Consider the following 17,481-nt stretch of genomic DNA (forward strand, 5'->3'; position numbering starts at 1 on the left):
CTATAAAATATTTCACAAAGTCTAACTCTTTCCCCACTGTATCCAAAACTAAAAAAATGCATTTTCATACACACATCTTTCCTCCCACTGATTAAAAAACAAATACATACATATGCATATACATATGGTGGTGTATGTACCTCTAATTTAAAAAAAGGCATTAGTTTTAATTTGATTACATTTTTGACAAATGGAAAATAAGACTGGTTTCTGATCTACAATGTTTAGTTTTTACCTTTATAGGTTTACGTTTCCTCATGTATATCATGATCATGTCCTCATGCTGTAGTAATAAATTGTGAGATCTAGACGTGAAGAATGGAAAACCAGAGTTAGACTTACTGGTAACTCTGTTTCTAGGAGTCTTCCAGGACAGCCCATGAGACATAGCATCTACTCCTTCAGGAACAGGAAATGCAAGTACTCTGCTGAATTTGTCAGTTTTAAAATAAGAACCTAGGGATGAAACCCAAACAAATCATCATAAAACAAGGGAGGGAATCTGGCGGTCCTGGAAAACTCCTGGAATCAGAGTTACCGGTAAGTCTATCTCCAGTTTTCCCAATTTGTCTTCCAGGACAGCCCATGAGACAATAAGCAAGAACTTACTAGATTGGGGAGGGTCATAAAAAGCCCAAAGACCTTTGCCACTCCTGGAATTACCATAAATATCATAGATATGGTGGACCCAGTTCTCAATAGAGAGAAAAACCATGGTAGGGGACCTGGTTGCAAGGAAAAGTCTAGAAATCGTCATAAATAAGATCTCAAAGTTACACGGGACCGAAACAAAAACTGACCAGTTCAGCAGAGGGACTTCCTTTAAAGTGTACTTGGTGATCTATTTCCTGTTCCTGAAGGAAGAGGTGCTATGTCTCATGGGCTGTCCTGGAAGATAAATTGGGAAAAATGTGTTTTGTTTTGGATAAATTAGTTATGTTGCAAATTTTGTTTTGGAATTCTTTAGTTTAATTTAATTTAGATTATTAATTTTCTAACGAATTCAAAATTTTCAGAACGATTCATATTCGGATCGAAAAATAATCGACCACTCAGAATTCTAGCTAGACGTTAATGAGTAGCTTTGGGAAATTCAGAAAAAAAAAAACGTGGGGGTCCCCCAAAATCCATATCAGGCCCTTCGGGTTTGGTATGGATTTTAAGGGGAACCTCACACCATTTAAAAAAAAGAATAAATGGCACGAGCACGCAGATACGAGCACAGGTCTGCAGAAGTCTGGCATGGCATCAGTGATCTGCTGAGCGCTGCTGCAATGCTTTACAGTCTCCTACAACAAAAAAATAATAAATGCACATTTTTTACCTGAACAAAATGTGCATTTACTATTTTTTGTCAAATGGTAAACTAATCCTTGAATTTTCATTTATGTAGGGAATCAAATGTAATAGAAAATCTGAACTCTTACCAAACACAATGCATTATTCTACCAAAGAGAAGAGATTAATCCTCCTTTCTTTTTTGCACTTTCTGGTACAGATTTAAGAAGAATTACTGCTGGATTCTTGGGCATGGCTGCAGCAGTACTCTTGTGTGGATGCATAGTTGCTGCAGTCAGCTTCTTCTGGGAAGAAAGTCTTACACAACATGTGGCTGGACTGCTTTTTCTAATGACAGGTACCTTATTTTCACTAATAGGCCAATCCTAATAAACACAACCTGCTTTCCATGTCTTTAACAAAACAAAACTCTAATCGGCAAGTTAAAGCACACAAACTGCACATACTATAGATACAATGGGACTTTGATGAAGTTAGAAGGTCTGCTCATTTTATCTTTAAACTAGGATTTACATACGGTAACCCCATAATGAAAGATACGGCATGTTTCTCCAACACCTTCTGCATAGGACTTCAGATTTTTGCCACACAGTTACACTCTGGCAAACTATCCTGCTAGGTTAGTGTGTAGTGGGCTAGAGAGGCTGCATTTTGCTCAAAGAAAGTAAAGTTCTTAGGATCATGGAACCCACTAGGCTACTCAAATGCAAAAGAGACCACTCTGTGATGGACTCAGTATATATGTTAAACAATAAATCTAGGCTTAAATATACTCAATAAATAAAATAAACGGTGATGTCTGTGAATAATAAATTAACATCAGAATACATATAAAAAATGCATGCAATAAAATAAAAAGGTGATAACAATTAAAATAAAGTCCAATTGCAGGGGATTTTAAATATATGGCCTACACCCATGCAAAACTAACAATGAATAGAATAAACATAAAAGTCCATCCATAGAGGCAAAAACAGTTGTGTATATTTAAGCCTAGATTTATTGTTTAACATATATACCGAGTCCATCACAGAGTGGTCTCTTTTTCATTTGAGTTGCTCTAGGCATTTTGATGTGGCCGGTGCGACTCAGCACACAGGCGATTTTATAACACTTATTCATTTATTTTCTGTGTTATCGGTTTAGTGCAGTTTATTTATTTTTCCCTTAATATTTTGTGGGCTCAGAGTTAGGAGTATTTAACATATAAGGATACCAGCACATATTAGGTCTTATCAAGTGGGACACCATGTAAAGAATGCAAGGTTTAAGAATAAAGTCATTCAGCAGCACGCAAGTAAAATTCAATACATATATGCTTGAGTGATATGTACCTATAGCAACAAGTTTACATTAAGAATGTCATGTGCTGAGTGGGATAAGCAGTTTCAGTGTTGAATAAAAAAACTGATTAGAATAGCAGTAGGCCCCCACACGAGCAGGGAATCACAGTTCTGTACACCAGCAGTGTACAAAATGCCCTTACAGAAGAAACAATTCTAGTAGCATGTTCTTTTTTAGCATATGAGCAACAGGGCACAACAGAGTGACTCCTTGTGCTGCCTTTTCCTCTTCCATTCTGAGTTATGCTGTACAGTGAATTGTAAAAGGCTGCTTTTAGATTTCACCTCTTCACCATAATTTCTTGTCTTTTTGACAATTTAAACAGTGGACCACGAGAGCGCATGCACGGCCGAGTGGGAGCGGATGCATTCCTAGACTGCCTGCACACTCCCAGCACATTGAGCCTTCCTTACCAGCCCTCCTACCACACTCACCCCCGCACAACATCAGGGGCAGCAGATGCACACCACAGACACCTGCTCCATGTCCACCTGGTCGGGGGAAGACCCTCGGCGACTCCCGCTACCCACCTCGTGGGTCCTGGAAAGATTCCAAAATGGCAGCCGGCACCAGCGCTATGCGGACGGACAAGAGACAGATGCAGCTACAGTTACAGCCACAGGGGAATAAAGGCTCAGACTCCATCTGCAGCCATCTGGACCTGCAGCTGACTGACCCTCCCTGTGCTCCATCCAGCCCTGCCAGATCTGGCTCACAGGCTCCTCTGTCATCCCAAAGCCATGCTTCCCACACTTCCTCTGCCTTTGATAGGACTTGGCTGACATCTTCCTCAGCCATACCAGTGACCAGGACACAGACATTGATAATATGCCACCCAGTAGCCAGGATGCAGACCCTGGTAGTCCCAAAGGACCCCTGGCTCCTTTACCCGCACCGCCATATTTTCCAGACACTATTCTTCTTGCACGTTTTGCAGATATGCTGCAAAGAGAGTTGGAAAAAGCTACCACTAAACTGGCCGCTGACTTGAAACAAGATTTCCAGGAGCTGGGATGTCGCCTAGACAGTATTGAATCCAACGTTGATGACACTGTACATAGAGTGGCACAAAATTCTACCACGATTACTTAACTTCATGATCGCCTGGGAAAATTGATGATCTTGAAAATCGCGCCAGGCGATACAACTTCCGTATCTGTGGTTTACCAGAAACGGTTAAAGATCTCTCCTTTGTCACCTATTCTTTAATGCAATCTGCTATCCCAGATATTGATGAAATCCATATGGAAATTGACCGTATTCACAGGGCTCTTGTTTCTCTGAAACCTGACGGGCCTCCCAGAGATGTGATCGTGAAACCTCACTTCTTCAGGGTCAAGGAATTGGTCATGCGGTATGCCAGGGAACACCCGGATCTGGAAATTGATGGCTACAAAATTCAGATCTTTGGAGACATCTCCCAAGCTACCATTCAAAAACAGAGAGCGTTTAAACCTTTGCTTTCATCTTTGGTTCAACGCGACATTCGCTACCGATGGAACTATCCTTTCCGTTTACAATTTACCTACAACAATAGAACATATTCTTTTTCCACGTTTGAGGCAGGTGAAAAAATCCTGCTGAAATTGGGATTTATCTCCCAAGATCCATCGTCTCAGAACCAACCAAGATCCAGTGGTCCTCCGCCTTCACCTCTGTGGTCTTCCCCATCATCACGGAAACCTGCGATTTCACGCCAAGTTACCTGAAAACTCAGTTGATCGTTTTTGTTTTTTTTTGTCTTTTGGTGACGGCTTCTCAGTGGTCCTATCGCGGGACATTAGCCACTGCCTATGTTTTTGTTATTACTTTATATGTCTCTGAACCTGGTACTTTTTGTTCTCTGGGACACCTTGGCTTTGTTGATATTGGGACTTGTGTTTTTCTTTTTTTGGGGGGTATATCTGGGAGGGCATTTTACCTGCTACTTTATACTTGTGCTTGGAGGTGGCTATGCTCTCTCCTAATTTGTCAGACTCTTCCCATTGGTTACCTTTGGTGGAGACTCCCACATTTCCAGAACTTGGGTTCTGGACTACGTGGTTACTTTATTTTGTGTTTTCCATTGTTTAATTATTTCTCTATGCTGCACCTTTTGATACTGGGCGTCTCTAAGCCCTTGTATCATTTTATCATTCTTTCTCTTTTTACTCTTTTCACAGTTTTTAACTTTTTCTCCTTTTGCTTCCTGAGGGTCAGCCAGAATATTGCCTGGACTTCCATGATGTCCGTACGTTGGTGGGTGATTCTACCAGTTTACAGTTGTTTTTGTCCTTGTCCATGTCCAAGTTAACTGATCCCATTGGAACCATACGACTGCTTTCCCATAATGTCCAAGGGCTGGGTTCTCCATCTAAATTTATTAAAATGTTAAATTATTATAAGTCTATAGGTGCTGATATTGTGTCCCTTCAGGAAATGCATTTTACCTCTACTTTTACTCCCCGGTATATACATAAGAATTATCCTGTTTGCTATTTTGCCAATGCTACAAAGAAAAAACGAGGGGTGAATCCAAAATATTGCGGGACAAGGAGGGGCGTTACTTGGGGGAAAATTTGGTAATAATCCTGGTGTATTATGCCCCCAATGTAAACCAGGTGGCCCTTTTCCATTCTTTGCTCTGTTCTTTGGGAACGTAATTCGAGGGAGATGTCGTTTTAGCTGGGGGCTCTAACTTAAGCGCTGGACCACATATTAGATAAGTCCCATCTTTCCCACCTTCAATCCCCTTCTAAACAAAGCTGCAAATTTGGTCAGCTGTTACACCATAATGACCTTATTGATGCTTGGAGGGAGGCCAATTCTACCACTCGAGACTATTCCCACTTTTCCAGAGCCCATAATCATTATTCATGTATTGATCATATTTTTCTCCCCTCGGGTCTACTGCCCAAATTGATCTCGGCTAAGATAATTTAGACTCCCTGGTCTGACCACGACCCGGTAGAATTGATGTTCACTAATTTATCTGACTGGCCAAGTCCCATTGGAGATTGAATGAATCTTTCCTTAGTAATGAATATTACGGTTTAGATATCCTTACCCACCTGAAAACGTATTTTGATATTAACAAGGCAGAGGATACCACCCCGCCATTAATTGGGCGGCCCATAAGGCCTCGATACGGGGCTTTTTGATTCAATTGGCATCTAAACTTAAAAAGCTTGTTATGAAGTGCCAGGATTAGTGAATATGAAGACCTAGTTACTCAACACAAATGTTTCCCACACCCTGATTTGTTGACTAAACTTGAACAGGCATGTACAGAACTTAATATTTGTCTCACCACAAAGGCAGAGAAACATTTACATATAATGGAAAAAAAACGCGCTGATCGAAAGAAATAATCCTAACACTACAAACATAAATTAAGTAAAAATAAAAATAGGCAGCAGAAATGTGGGATAAACACAGGAAAAAAAAAAGATAACAAAAGAAAACTGCGAAACACAAAAAATAATAAAAATTAAACTAGAAAATTAGAAATTAATAGTGAAATACTCAAGCAATGTATATGTGTGTGTATATATATATATATATATATATATATTAAAATAGTGCTCAAAATCTATCGAAAGTACACGAACATATAGAATCAAAATGCCAGCCGGCATTCAGGAGCCCTTCCTCCTTCCTAGACAACGCTGTGACATCACTGCACCTCCTCCCAGATGCGTTTCGGCATCAGGCGTTCTCAATGGGGATAGGGCAGTACAGCGATTCACCGCTACCCATGCCTTGTTATGAAATGCAAGGAAGTGGCTGGAAGCCATCTTGACTGAGGGAAAAATGCCAAACAGTCCCAGATAAATGGATTAATTACTCAAAAAATAAAAATAAAAAATGGTAATAATTGGAAAATATTTTACAATTTAGAAGCTATATATTTTAACAGACAACTGCTAAACTCAGTCCTGTAATAATTGCCATCCCATTTTACATACAATCATGCCAAAAAATACACCCATGTATGGAAATGTCAGAAACATCTCGGCCAAAGGTCATAAAGCCGATCCAACCCCGATAGAGAAGGTAAGTGGTTTCAAAAGGAAATTAATATAGAACTAAAAAATAATAAATGTAAATATGGCAAAAAACTAATTGAACTGGCTATGCTTATGAACATCAGCACATTAAACAACAACACCCGGGAAAAAATAACTTTAAAGTTGTTCTATAATGGTTAGTGAAATGAATGGTCACTTGAACCCCCATATTGAAGCCAGAGGGGCTCCTCATACCAAAGTGGACTAAAAATTAAATACCCTATTCTGGCATATAGACATTGTGACATATAACAAAAATTTATAATTGGAAGACCAATATGAAGCAACCGTATTAGGTGAGGTGAGGAAAGAAAATAGCTAACCCTACAGACCGGAAGATAACAGCTCTATATAAGGAATTCCCAATTAAATTAAATTTGTGTAATGTAAATACAAAATGAAAAAAACATTTCACCAAATATCATTTAAAAAATACATAGATGAAATGATAATATAATATCGAAAAATAAAAATAATTATAATAAAAATATCAACTAAAAAAATATAATAAATTAATAAAATGGCCGTCCTTGCATGTCACAACAGGCAGCATTCTATAATAAAACATCTACATCAATATTGAATATAACAATTAGGGATATCAGAGCATATCGAATACATATCCACAGACAATTAGAAAAATAAAAAATGATGACATAACAATTATACAATACATGTCATCCTCTAAGGCCTCAAGGAAATTATGCGTTATTGATAAAGGCATTAACATCTGTGTCGACACTTAACTCATACGGGATGTAAGTTTTTAAATGACGGATCCATGCCATCTCAAGTTTAGAAATGTCTCTCACCATAAAACTACCCCTCCAGTTGGGCTTATAATTATCAATCCCCATAAATAAGGTATTAGCTGGGTCTCTATTGTGTACCTGGAGGTAATGTTTTGAGACGGAATGGTCTTTGAAACCTGTTAGAATGTTCGTAATGTGTTTGTTGAGACGAACCTGTAAAGGACATTTAGTCCATCCCACATATTGCAGGCCGCAAGGGCACTGCAATAGGTAAACTACTCCTACTGTGACACATGTAATGCAAGGTTTTATAGTGAACACCTTATGAGTGGCAGTGGACCTAACAGAAGTAGTCCTTCTCTGGGAGCTAGAATTGAGTTGGCAAACCCTGCAACGTCTACACTGGTAATAACCAGTGAGCTGGTCAAAGAAGCCTCTACTAGTGGCCGGGGGATTCAGAATGTTAGGGGCCACTCAACTCTGCAACGACTTGGCACCTCTGAAGATCACCCTTGGCCTGGGGGGCAAAAGATTCCCCAGGACTGTGTCATTAGTGACAATATGCCAATGGTGATAAAGGGGACCCCCGGCATTAGCCCCTCACCACCCCTAGGTGCTCTTTCAATCAACAGATCGTCCCTATTTGTAGCCAACTCAGTGTCTCCTTAAGGTAATCACTCTGGTAGCCTTTTTCTATGAAATGACCAGTGAGTACTTCAGCTTGTGCAAAAAATTGAGGATCAGATCAGTTCCTCTGAAGCCTCAAAAATTGGCTCTTTGGAACCGATCTGAGCCGGGAATTATGATGGCCGCTCCCAACAGGGATAAATGAATTCCTGTCAGTCTCCTTAAAAAAGGTGGAAGTGGAAAAGTTATTCTCTTTGATCACAATCCTTGGGTCCAAATAATGGATCTCGGACTGACCAGCCTCATATTTCAAATGGATGCCTTTTCTGGTTGAAATTAAGGGCATCCATGAAATTGACTAAGTCTTGGTGTTGACCATCCCATAGGAGGAGTATGTCATCAATGTACCTAGTCCAAAGGGCAACTTGGGGTACAGGCTGAGAAGAGATGACATCTTCCTCCCACTTGGCCATAAACAAATTTGCCAAACTCAGGGCATATTTTTCCCCATGGCAACACCAGTAAGTAATTACTAAACCAAAAGTAATTTGAGGCCACAGCAAATCTTAGGAGGGACAAAAGGAAACGCACCTGTCTCTCAGGAAGGCCCAAATCCCTGTCCAGATACAATTAAACAGCCTCAAACCCTAGTTCATGTGGGATGATGGTGTATAGAGATGTGACATCAATTGTCACCATCCACATCTCTGAATTGGGGGAAATATTAGACAATAAGTTGATAATATTTCTCGAGTCTTTCACAAAGGAAGGCATAAGCTGCACTAATGGTTGCAGGTAGAAATATATGTGCCCACCCGGGGTGTGATAGAATCAATCCCACTCACAATGGAACACTCCAGGGGGCAGACAGGATTCTTGCGTAGTTTAGGAAGATAATATATAGTGGGTGTACGGGGAGTTCTAGGTATCAGAAAGTCACTCCTTTGCAGTAAGGATCCCTTCATAGAAACCCTCAGCCACCAATGCCTCCAGTTCCCTCGTATATTTGGCTTTTGGTTCCACTGGGAGAAGTGTGTAAGTATTGGAGTCACCCAATATATTAAACATTTCAGCCAGATAGTCCACCCTATCCAAGACCACTATTCCACCCCCCTTATCAGCAGATCCGACCACCAAATCTTTGTTATTACAAAGAGAATCCAAGTCTTCTTGTAAAGACTTGTTCAGCCTTGCCTTTTTAACCTCCATTGAATTGAGATCTCTTAGTAAGACATCCCTAAAAACTCTAAGGGATGGTGCTAGAGTCCCTGGGGGGTTAAAAAGGGAGGTATTCGCCAACCCAGAGTGGACATACTCATTTGTTTCTGCGTGATTAGTCTGTGTGATCCCAGACGTATATCTCCTCTATCTCCTAATAAACTTATGAATATCCATAAATGTTTGGAATTTATCCAGACGTTTAGGTGGTGCGAACTTTAGGCCCTTATCTAAAAGGAGTTGTTCAGACTCGGACAGTATTTTGGAGCTTAAATAAAAAATCCCTTGTCTTACTACATTCTTGGTCGTTTTATCTGTTCTACTCCGCCTCCCCCCTCTGGTTCCTCTCCTCTTTCTCCTTGTCTTTTTACACCCTGGATAGGTTTGTGAAAACCCCAATTTCCCTGTCCATTGGGCACCCTGAGGATTGAACCTGCTGATACCCCACAGCACCTGCTGGTTGCGCTATTGGTACAGAGGTATCCATTTCAATAGGGGAAACTTTGGCTTGTTCCTCCAAAAGTTTCTTTTGCCAGTTAAACACAATGCTATTTTGATAATCTGCAAGATCCCTATTGTATTTTTTCTTCTTTTTTAACCTCTGACCCTTATCCTCCTTATCGAAGATTTTCAGAAGATTATAAGATTTATCTTTATATTCTTCGCCTTCTTTACTGGGGTTAAGCTTAACTTTGATGAGTTTAATTTCTTCATCCAGCTTGGCCAATTTAGCAGTCTTCCTCTCAACTAAGAAATGATACACCAGAGAAACATTTACGCTGGACTAAACATATGTTTTTCACTCTGTGGGACCGACCAGGTTCATTGTTGGTGTGTAAGCTTACCCCTAAACATTCACACTTGGCTCTACCAAAAATCTGACTTTTAAACGGCAATCTCTCCTAACTTCCCCAAAAGGTTCTTCGGGAATTTCAAGATTTTTACAGTAAATTATACAACCCATCCCAGGGCCACATTCCTGCTTCCATTAATATTTTTTTGCACACCTTATCTCTGCCATCTCTCACGGAATCCCACAGAGAATGTATGGACAAACCCATTACCTGTGAGGAAATACATACCACTATTAAGATATTGTCATTAAATAAATCACCAGGCCCTGATGGCCTCCCTAATATTTACTATAAGAAATTTTCTGAACACTTAGCTCCTCACATGGCTCTCTACTTTAATTTCTTGTGAGATAGAGGAAAAGTCCCTTTAGATGAAAATAAGGCATATGCCATGTCATTCCCAAACCACACGAAGACTCCACATCCTTAATTATCGCACTATTTCATTGATTAATTGCGATCTCAAAATCCTAACAAAACTTTTAGCTTTACGTCTTGGTACTTTTTTGGCGCAATACATTCTCAAAGATCAATCTGGTTTTATAACGGAATGCCAAAGGTTGGATCAGATTTGTTGTTCCACAGCGTTGATCTCTGCAGTACAGTCTAAATGGGATGCCCCTGTATCGAAGGAACTATTACTTCTTTCATTGGACCTTCATATGGCCTTTGATAGCTTAAATTGGTACTACTTATTTACTATCCTGGAGGCTTTTGGATTTGGCTCTACCTTTATCTTATTGCTTAAACAAATTTATAGTAACCCGTCGGCCCAGGTTTCCATTCAGGGTTATAGATCAGCATTGTTTCCTATCCAACGCAGAACGAGACAGGGTTGCTCACTTTCCCCATTGTTATTCGCCCTAGCAATTGAACCCCTAGCTGTAGCAATTCGATTTCATCCTAATATACATGGCATATATTGTGAACAACAGGAGCACAAATGTTCCCCGTTTGCCAACGACATCCTCATGCACATCACAAATTCTCAGTTAACCTTACCTAATCTTTTGACCCTGTTCCACCAATTTTCCCAGATCTCAGGGCTCTCTTTAAATACCCAAAAGACAATGGCTTTTAATATTTCTTTACCCCCGCTTTCTTACACAACGGCCAAAGGATCTACACCCCTCTGGGTCTCTATTGAGGCCCTCACGTGCCACCCTTTCGCTATAGGTTCTCTAATGTGGCTCCCTAGCTGTCTTCGTCCTCCTATCTTGTGCCCTACCCAGTCTCATTCACTAGCGGTCTGGGACAGAGTACGACATCATAAACCTCTGTTCTCTCCACATACTCCACTAGCTCCCATATTCTTTAACCCTGAATTCTCTCCCGGAATGACTCCAATGCTATTTCTATGGTGGCTAAACAAAGGGCTCCTTAGGATAGGAGACTACCTTAATGGCGATCAACCGCACTTGTTGCAACATCTTAAAGGCACACTTCAGATGCCCTCTGGTGAACTATTTCGATATAATCAGATTATTTATTTTGTATGATCTAAGCCTAACCGGTTGGATGGACCCCTTGTACCTACAAATTTTAAATTATCTTGCCAAACAAAGGGCCTTTTATGGGGAAGGATTTCTACAATATACACTATGCTTACTGACCCAAATGCTAAGATCCCTTAGGCCGCGTACACACGGGCGGACTATCCATCCAACTAAGTCCGTCAGACAATCCGACAGACAGTCCGTCCTACTTTTGAATGAACGGACTTGACCACACACGATGAACAGACAGTCCGCTGAAAGCTTGCGCGATGACGTGTACAGCACGTACGACGGGACTAGAAATACGACGTCCAATACACTGCAATGCAACCTTCGGCCGTGTAAATCCTTTCTGAGCATGCGCCATACTTAGTCCGTCGAACTAGCCTACTCACGAGCGGACTGTCCGCTGAAACCAAGTTTGGACGGACAATATTACGGAAATTCCGAAAGACTTAGTCCGCCAGACTGTCCGCTGAAAAAGTCCGCTGAAGCCCACACACGAGCGGATTGTCTGCTGAAACACGTTTCAGCGGACCAAGTCCGTCAGACAGTCCGCCCGTGTGTACGTGGCCTTACATGAATCAATGGGAACGGGACTTGAATACCACGTTGGAATTATTGGATTGGCAAGATATTGCTAATGCTTTATCCAAAATATCAAGTAATACAACATTAACCACCTTCAGACCGGACCATTTTGCTGGTAAATGACCAGAGGTCTTTTTACAATTTGGCACTGCGCTGCTTTAACTGGTAATTGCGCGGTCATGCAATGTTGTACCCAAACAAAATTTGCGTCCTTTTCTTACCACAAATAGAGCTTTCTTTTGATGGTATTTGATTGGCTCTGCGATTTTTATTTTTTGCGATATAAACGTAAAAAGACCGCAAATTTTGAAAAAAAATGATATTTTCTAATTTTTGTTATTAGAAAATCCAATAAACTCAATTTTAGTCATACATTTAGGCCAAAATGTATTCAGCCACATGTCTTTGGTAAAAAAAAAGTCAATAATTGTATATTTATTGGTTTGCGCAAAAGTTGTCACATCTACAAACTAAGGTACGTTTTCTGGAATTTACGCAGCTTTTAGTTTACGACTGCCTATCTCATTTCTTGAGGTGCTAAAATGGCAGGACAGTACAAAAACCCCCCAAATGACCCCATTTTGGAAAGTAGACACCCTAAGGAAATTGATAAGTGGCATGTTGAGCCCATTGAATATTTTATTTTTTTGCCTCAAGCGATTGAATAATGACAAAAAATAATTTTTTTTTTTTTTTTTTTACACAAAGTTGTCACTAAATGATATATTGCTCACACATGCTATGGGCATATGTGAAAGGACACCCCAAAATAAATTCTGCTGCTTCTCCTGAGTACGGGGATACCACATATGTGGGACTTTTTGGGAGCCTAGCCGCGTACGGAGCCCCGAAAACCAAGCACCGCCTTCAGGCTTTCTAAGGGCGTAAATTTTTGATTTCACTTCTCACTACCTATTACAGTTTTGAAGGCCATAAAATGCCAAGATGGCACAAAACCCCCACAAATGACCCCATTTTAGAAAGTAGACACCCCAAGCTATTTGCTGAGAGGCATTTTGAGTCCATGGAATATTTAATATTTTGCCATAAGTTGCGGGAAAATTACAAACTTTTATTTTTTTTTATTTTTTTTTCACAAAGTTGTCACTAAATGATATATTGCTCACACATGCTATGGGCATATGTGAAATGACACCCCAAAATAAATTCTGCTGCTTCTCCTGAGTACGGGGATACCACATATGTGGGACTTTTTGGGAGCCTAGCCACGTACGGGGCCCCGAAAACCAAGAACCGCCTTCAAGTTTTCTAAGGGCGTAAATATTTGACTTCACTCCTCACTACCTATTACAGTTTTGAAGGCCATAAAATGCCAAGATGGCACAAAACCCCCACAAATGACCCCATTTTGGAAAGTAGACACCCCAAGCTATTTGCTGAGAGGCATGTTGAGTCCATGGAATATTTTATATATTGCCACAAGTTGCGGGAAAATTACAAACTTTTTTTTTTTTTTTTTCACAAAGTTGTCACTAAATGATATATTGCTCACGCATGCCATGGGCATATGTGAAATGACACCCCAAAATAAATTCTGCTGCTTCTCCTGAGTACGGGGATACCACATATGTGGGACTTTTTGGGAGCCTAGCCGCGTATGGGGCCCCGAAATCCAAGCACCGCCTTTAGGCTTTCTAAGGGCGTTACAGTTTTGAAGGCCATAAAATGCCAAGATGGCACAAACCCCCCCCCCCCCCCCAAATGACCCCATTTTGGAAAGTAGACACCCCTAAATTTAGGGGTACTCTAGTGAGACTAGGTAATAAATGGCGGGTGCCCTGAAACTATAAAAAAAATAACTAACCAACCAGCGTCACCTGTAACAGTTATATGGTGATCACTGGTGAAAGGGTTAACTAGGGGGCAATCAGGGGGCTTTATGCGGTAGTATATGGGGGTCCCTGGCGCTATAAAAAGCTGCGGCGAACCTAAATACCTACCTGCCTAACTAGCGTCACCTGTGACACTAATACAGTGATCAGAAAAACGATCGCTTATTGGGCTGGGTTCACACTGGAGCGATGTGGGAACGCCACGAATGCGCGGTGGGTTCCCGCATTACATGCCTCCCGGCGGCAGTTCACACTGCCCTATGCGAACTGCTGGGAGTGTCAGTGAAATGTTAATGACACCCCCAGATCAGTTCGCATATCGCAGTGCGATCTGCAAACTCGGATCGCATGGTGTGAACACCCATGCGATCCGATTCTGCTGCGGACCAAAAAAAGGGTCCCGTGCGAGTTTGCGGCGGGTGCGACACGAATTCAGCCATACTATCTGTATGGCTGAACTCGAATCGCACAGAGATCGGATGTGATTTGCACTGCAGTGCGGTGCGAATCACATCCGTTCTCATAAACCGCTGCAATGTGAACCCAGCCTTAGTGACACTGGCGACGGGGGGTGATCACGGGGTTAAACCTTTATTGGGGGGGTTAGGGGGGTACCTTAGAACTAAAGGGGGCTAACCCTAACTGCCCTAACAGTTATTACAGTCACAAATGACACCCGCCGGGTGCTCAGGGGGTTAAACCTTTATTAGGTAATAAATGGCGGGTGCCCTGAAACTATAAAAAAATAACTAACCAACCAGCGTCACCTGTAACAGTTATATGGTGATCACTGGTAAAAGGGTTAACTAGGGGGAAATCAGGGGGCTTTATGCGGTAGTATATGGGGGTCCCTGGCGCTATAAAAAGCTGCGGCGAACCTAAATACCTACCTGCCTAACTAGCGTCACCTGTGACACTAATACAGCGATCAGAAAAATGATCGCTTATTAGGCTGGGTTCACACTGGAGCGATGCGGGAACGCCATGAATCCGCGGCGGGTTCCCGCATCGCATGCCTCCCGGCGGCAGTTCACACTGCCCTATGCGAACTGCTGGGAGTGTCAGTGAAATGTTAATGACACCCCCAGATCAGTTCGCATATCGCAGTGCGATCTGCAAACTCGGATCGCATGGTGTGAACACCCATGCGATCCGATTCTGCTGCGGGCCAAAAAAAGGGTCCCGTGCGAATTTGCGGCGGGTGCGGCGGGTGCGACACGAATTCAGCCATACTATCTGTATGGCTGAACTCGAATCGCACAGAGATCGGATGTGATTTGCACTGCAGTGCGAATCACATTCGTTCTCATAAACCCAGCCTTAGTGACACTGGCGAGGGGGGGTGATCACGGGGTTAAACCTTTATTGGGGGGGTTAGGGGGGCACATTAGAACTAAAGGGGGCTAACCCTAACTGCCCTAAGAGTTATTACAGTCACAAATGACACCAATGCAAAAAAAAAAAAAAAAAAAAAGCAATTGGTGTCACTGTGACTGGGGGGGCAGGGGTAATTGGGGGGTGATCGGGGGGTAAAGGGGGGGTGTGAGTGTGCCTGGCATGTTCTACTGTGTAGTGTAGTGCTTGTGCAACTCACCGATGCTCTCTCCTCGGTGCCGGAACGAAAAATACCGGCACGGAGGAGAGAATACATCACTTCCTCTCCAGTGTTTACATTACAGGAGAGGAAGTGATGTCACGGGACATTTTCATTCGTCGGGAGCGATCGCGAGGGGGTGGCCATTAATGAATGGCCGTCCCCTCGTCCGGGATCGCTCCCGAACGAATACCGACCGCCGCAGGCACCGATCGGGCCCCCGACCCGCGGGCAGGCAAGGACGTACATGTAAGCCCTTATGCCTGCCCGTGCCATTCTGTCGACGTACATCGTCGTGCGTTGGTCGGCAAGTGGTTAATTGAAGAGGAAAGGCAAAAATGTAGCGCTAACAAGAAACAATATTGATATAAAAGAGTGCAAAAAAGTGTTGTATGTAGTGAAAAACCTAAATCAACAAACATGTTATCACTCAAATTAATGAAACATAGTGAGCATCCATAAAAATACTATGTGATCCAAAAAGTAAACCAATAGTTCAGTTCCAAACTCCTATATGTCAATCACAGATGTAATAGTTCATATTATGGAGGAATGGGGAGACATCCAATGAGCATCCGAAGGCAATTACACCAGGTACTCTTACCAGAGTCTGTGGACCTGCATATGGATAACACCAGGTCAACCAAGCATGAACAGACGAGTCCTCGATCTCCCAGGAACAATGGATGGGTCCACGATCTCTCAGGGACAATCCAGCCGATCACAGTTGGTCCTTCAACTAGGAGTGGGCGTACTTCGATGTCCTCAGGGATCACAACCTTCTCTCAATGAAGTCCAAAGATTGGGGAGCAGCCACCAAGCAATGGGTCTCCGAAGAGTGTGGAAGAGGCTCACAGGGTGGATCATATATAAAACAAAACAGGACCCCATAGTGTAGTTCAAAAAGCACTTATGCTGTTTATTGACATACAACCAGCATACACAAAATATAAAAAATAATAAAATAAAAAGTGATCACAATGTTAAAAGCAATATAGGGAACATAGAAACCAGCCCTACGCGTTTTGTCCCAGGGGACTTCTACTGGGGCATCTAACTGTTCCCCCCATATTTCTCATATATATATATATATATATATATATATATATATATATATATATAACTATAAAAAACCAAGCACAAATCACTGATCGCAATCAACTATTGGTAATAAAACTTTCCCAGATAGGAGGAAAAGATACTCATGATCAACATTAATCACACCCCCGGGGAGCCAATCGATCCTCTCCCCTAAAACTCACCCTCCAATACTCAGATAAAGGAAGTAACAGAAAAGGGGTTGTGAAGTAAGCCATGTCAAAAACATTAATTGAAGCAAATTATAAAACACTTCTACGTTGGTATTTGGTCCCAACCAGAGTCGCAAAGATGCACCCATCTGCGTCGCCCACCTGCTTCAGGCGTTGTGGCCAGATGGGTACAATGATTCATGTTTGGTGGCAGTGCCCTGTGGTGACTAGATTTTGGATTTGTATATTTAACGTAGTATGTTCTGTGACGGGGTTAATATACATAGATCCCCGGAAACCAACACTTTTTAAAAAATGACCTGATGAGGTCCCCAAAAAATTTACAAAACTAATCACATATATGTTTCTAGCAGCTAGAATAACTATTGCTAAACACTGGAAACAGTCGATGGTTCCTCTTAATTATGTGAAGAATAAACTTAACTGGATCATGGTTAACGACAGACTTACCTGTGTCCGTCGCAATTCTACCAAGAAATTTGTTGCAACATGGGACCCATGGATACGTTATCTATATACACCTTAAAGCACTT

At 41.7% G+C, this 17,481-nt stretch overlaps 1 protein-coding gene across 2 annotated transcripts in view; it reads left to right on the forward strand.

Annotated features, from left to right (window-relative positions):
• Positions 1–17,481, forward strand: part of TMEM178A (transmembrane protein 178A) — a 266,270-nt gene that overhangs the window by 239,178 nt on the left and 9,611 nt on the right. Inside the window, exon 3 of one of the 2 annotated variants that reach the window (XM_077486494.1) lies at positions 1,499–1,636. The exons of the other annotated variant lie outside the window; for it this stretch is intronic. Coding sequence (XP_077342620.1) covers positions 1,499–1,636 — 138 coding nt within the window. The remainder of the gene's footprint in view (positions 1–1,498; positions 1,637–17,481) is intronic. 2 annotated transcript variants of the gene reach the window in all.

This window comes from Lithobates pipiens, unplaced genomic scaffold, assembly GCF_037356315.1.
Source record: "Lithobates pipiens isolate NorthernLeopardFrog02 unplaced genomic scaffold, aLitPip1_a1.2 Scaffold_18, whole genome shotgun sequence".
Lineage (NCBI taxonomy): Eukaryota > Metazoa > Chordata > Amphibia > Anura > Ranidae > Lithobates > Lithobates pipiens.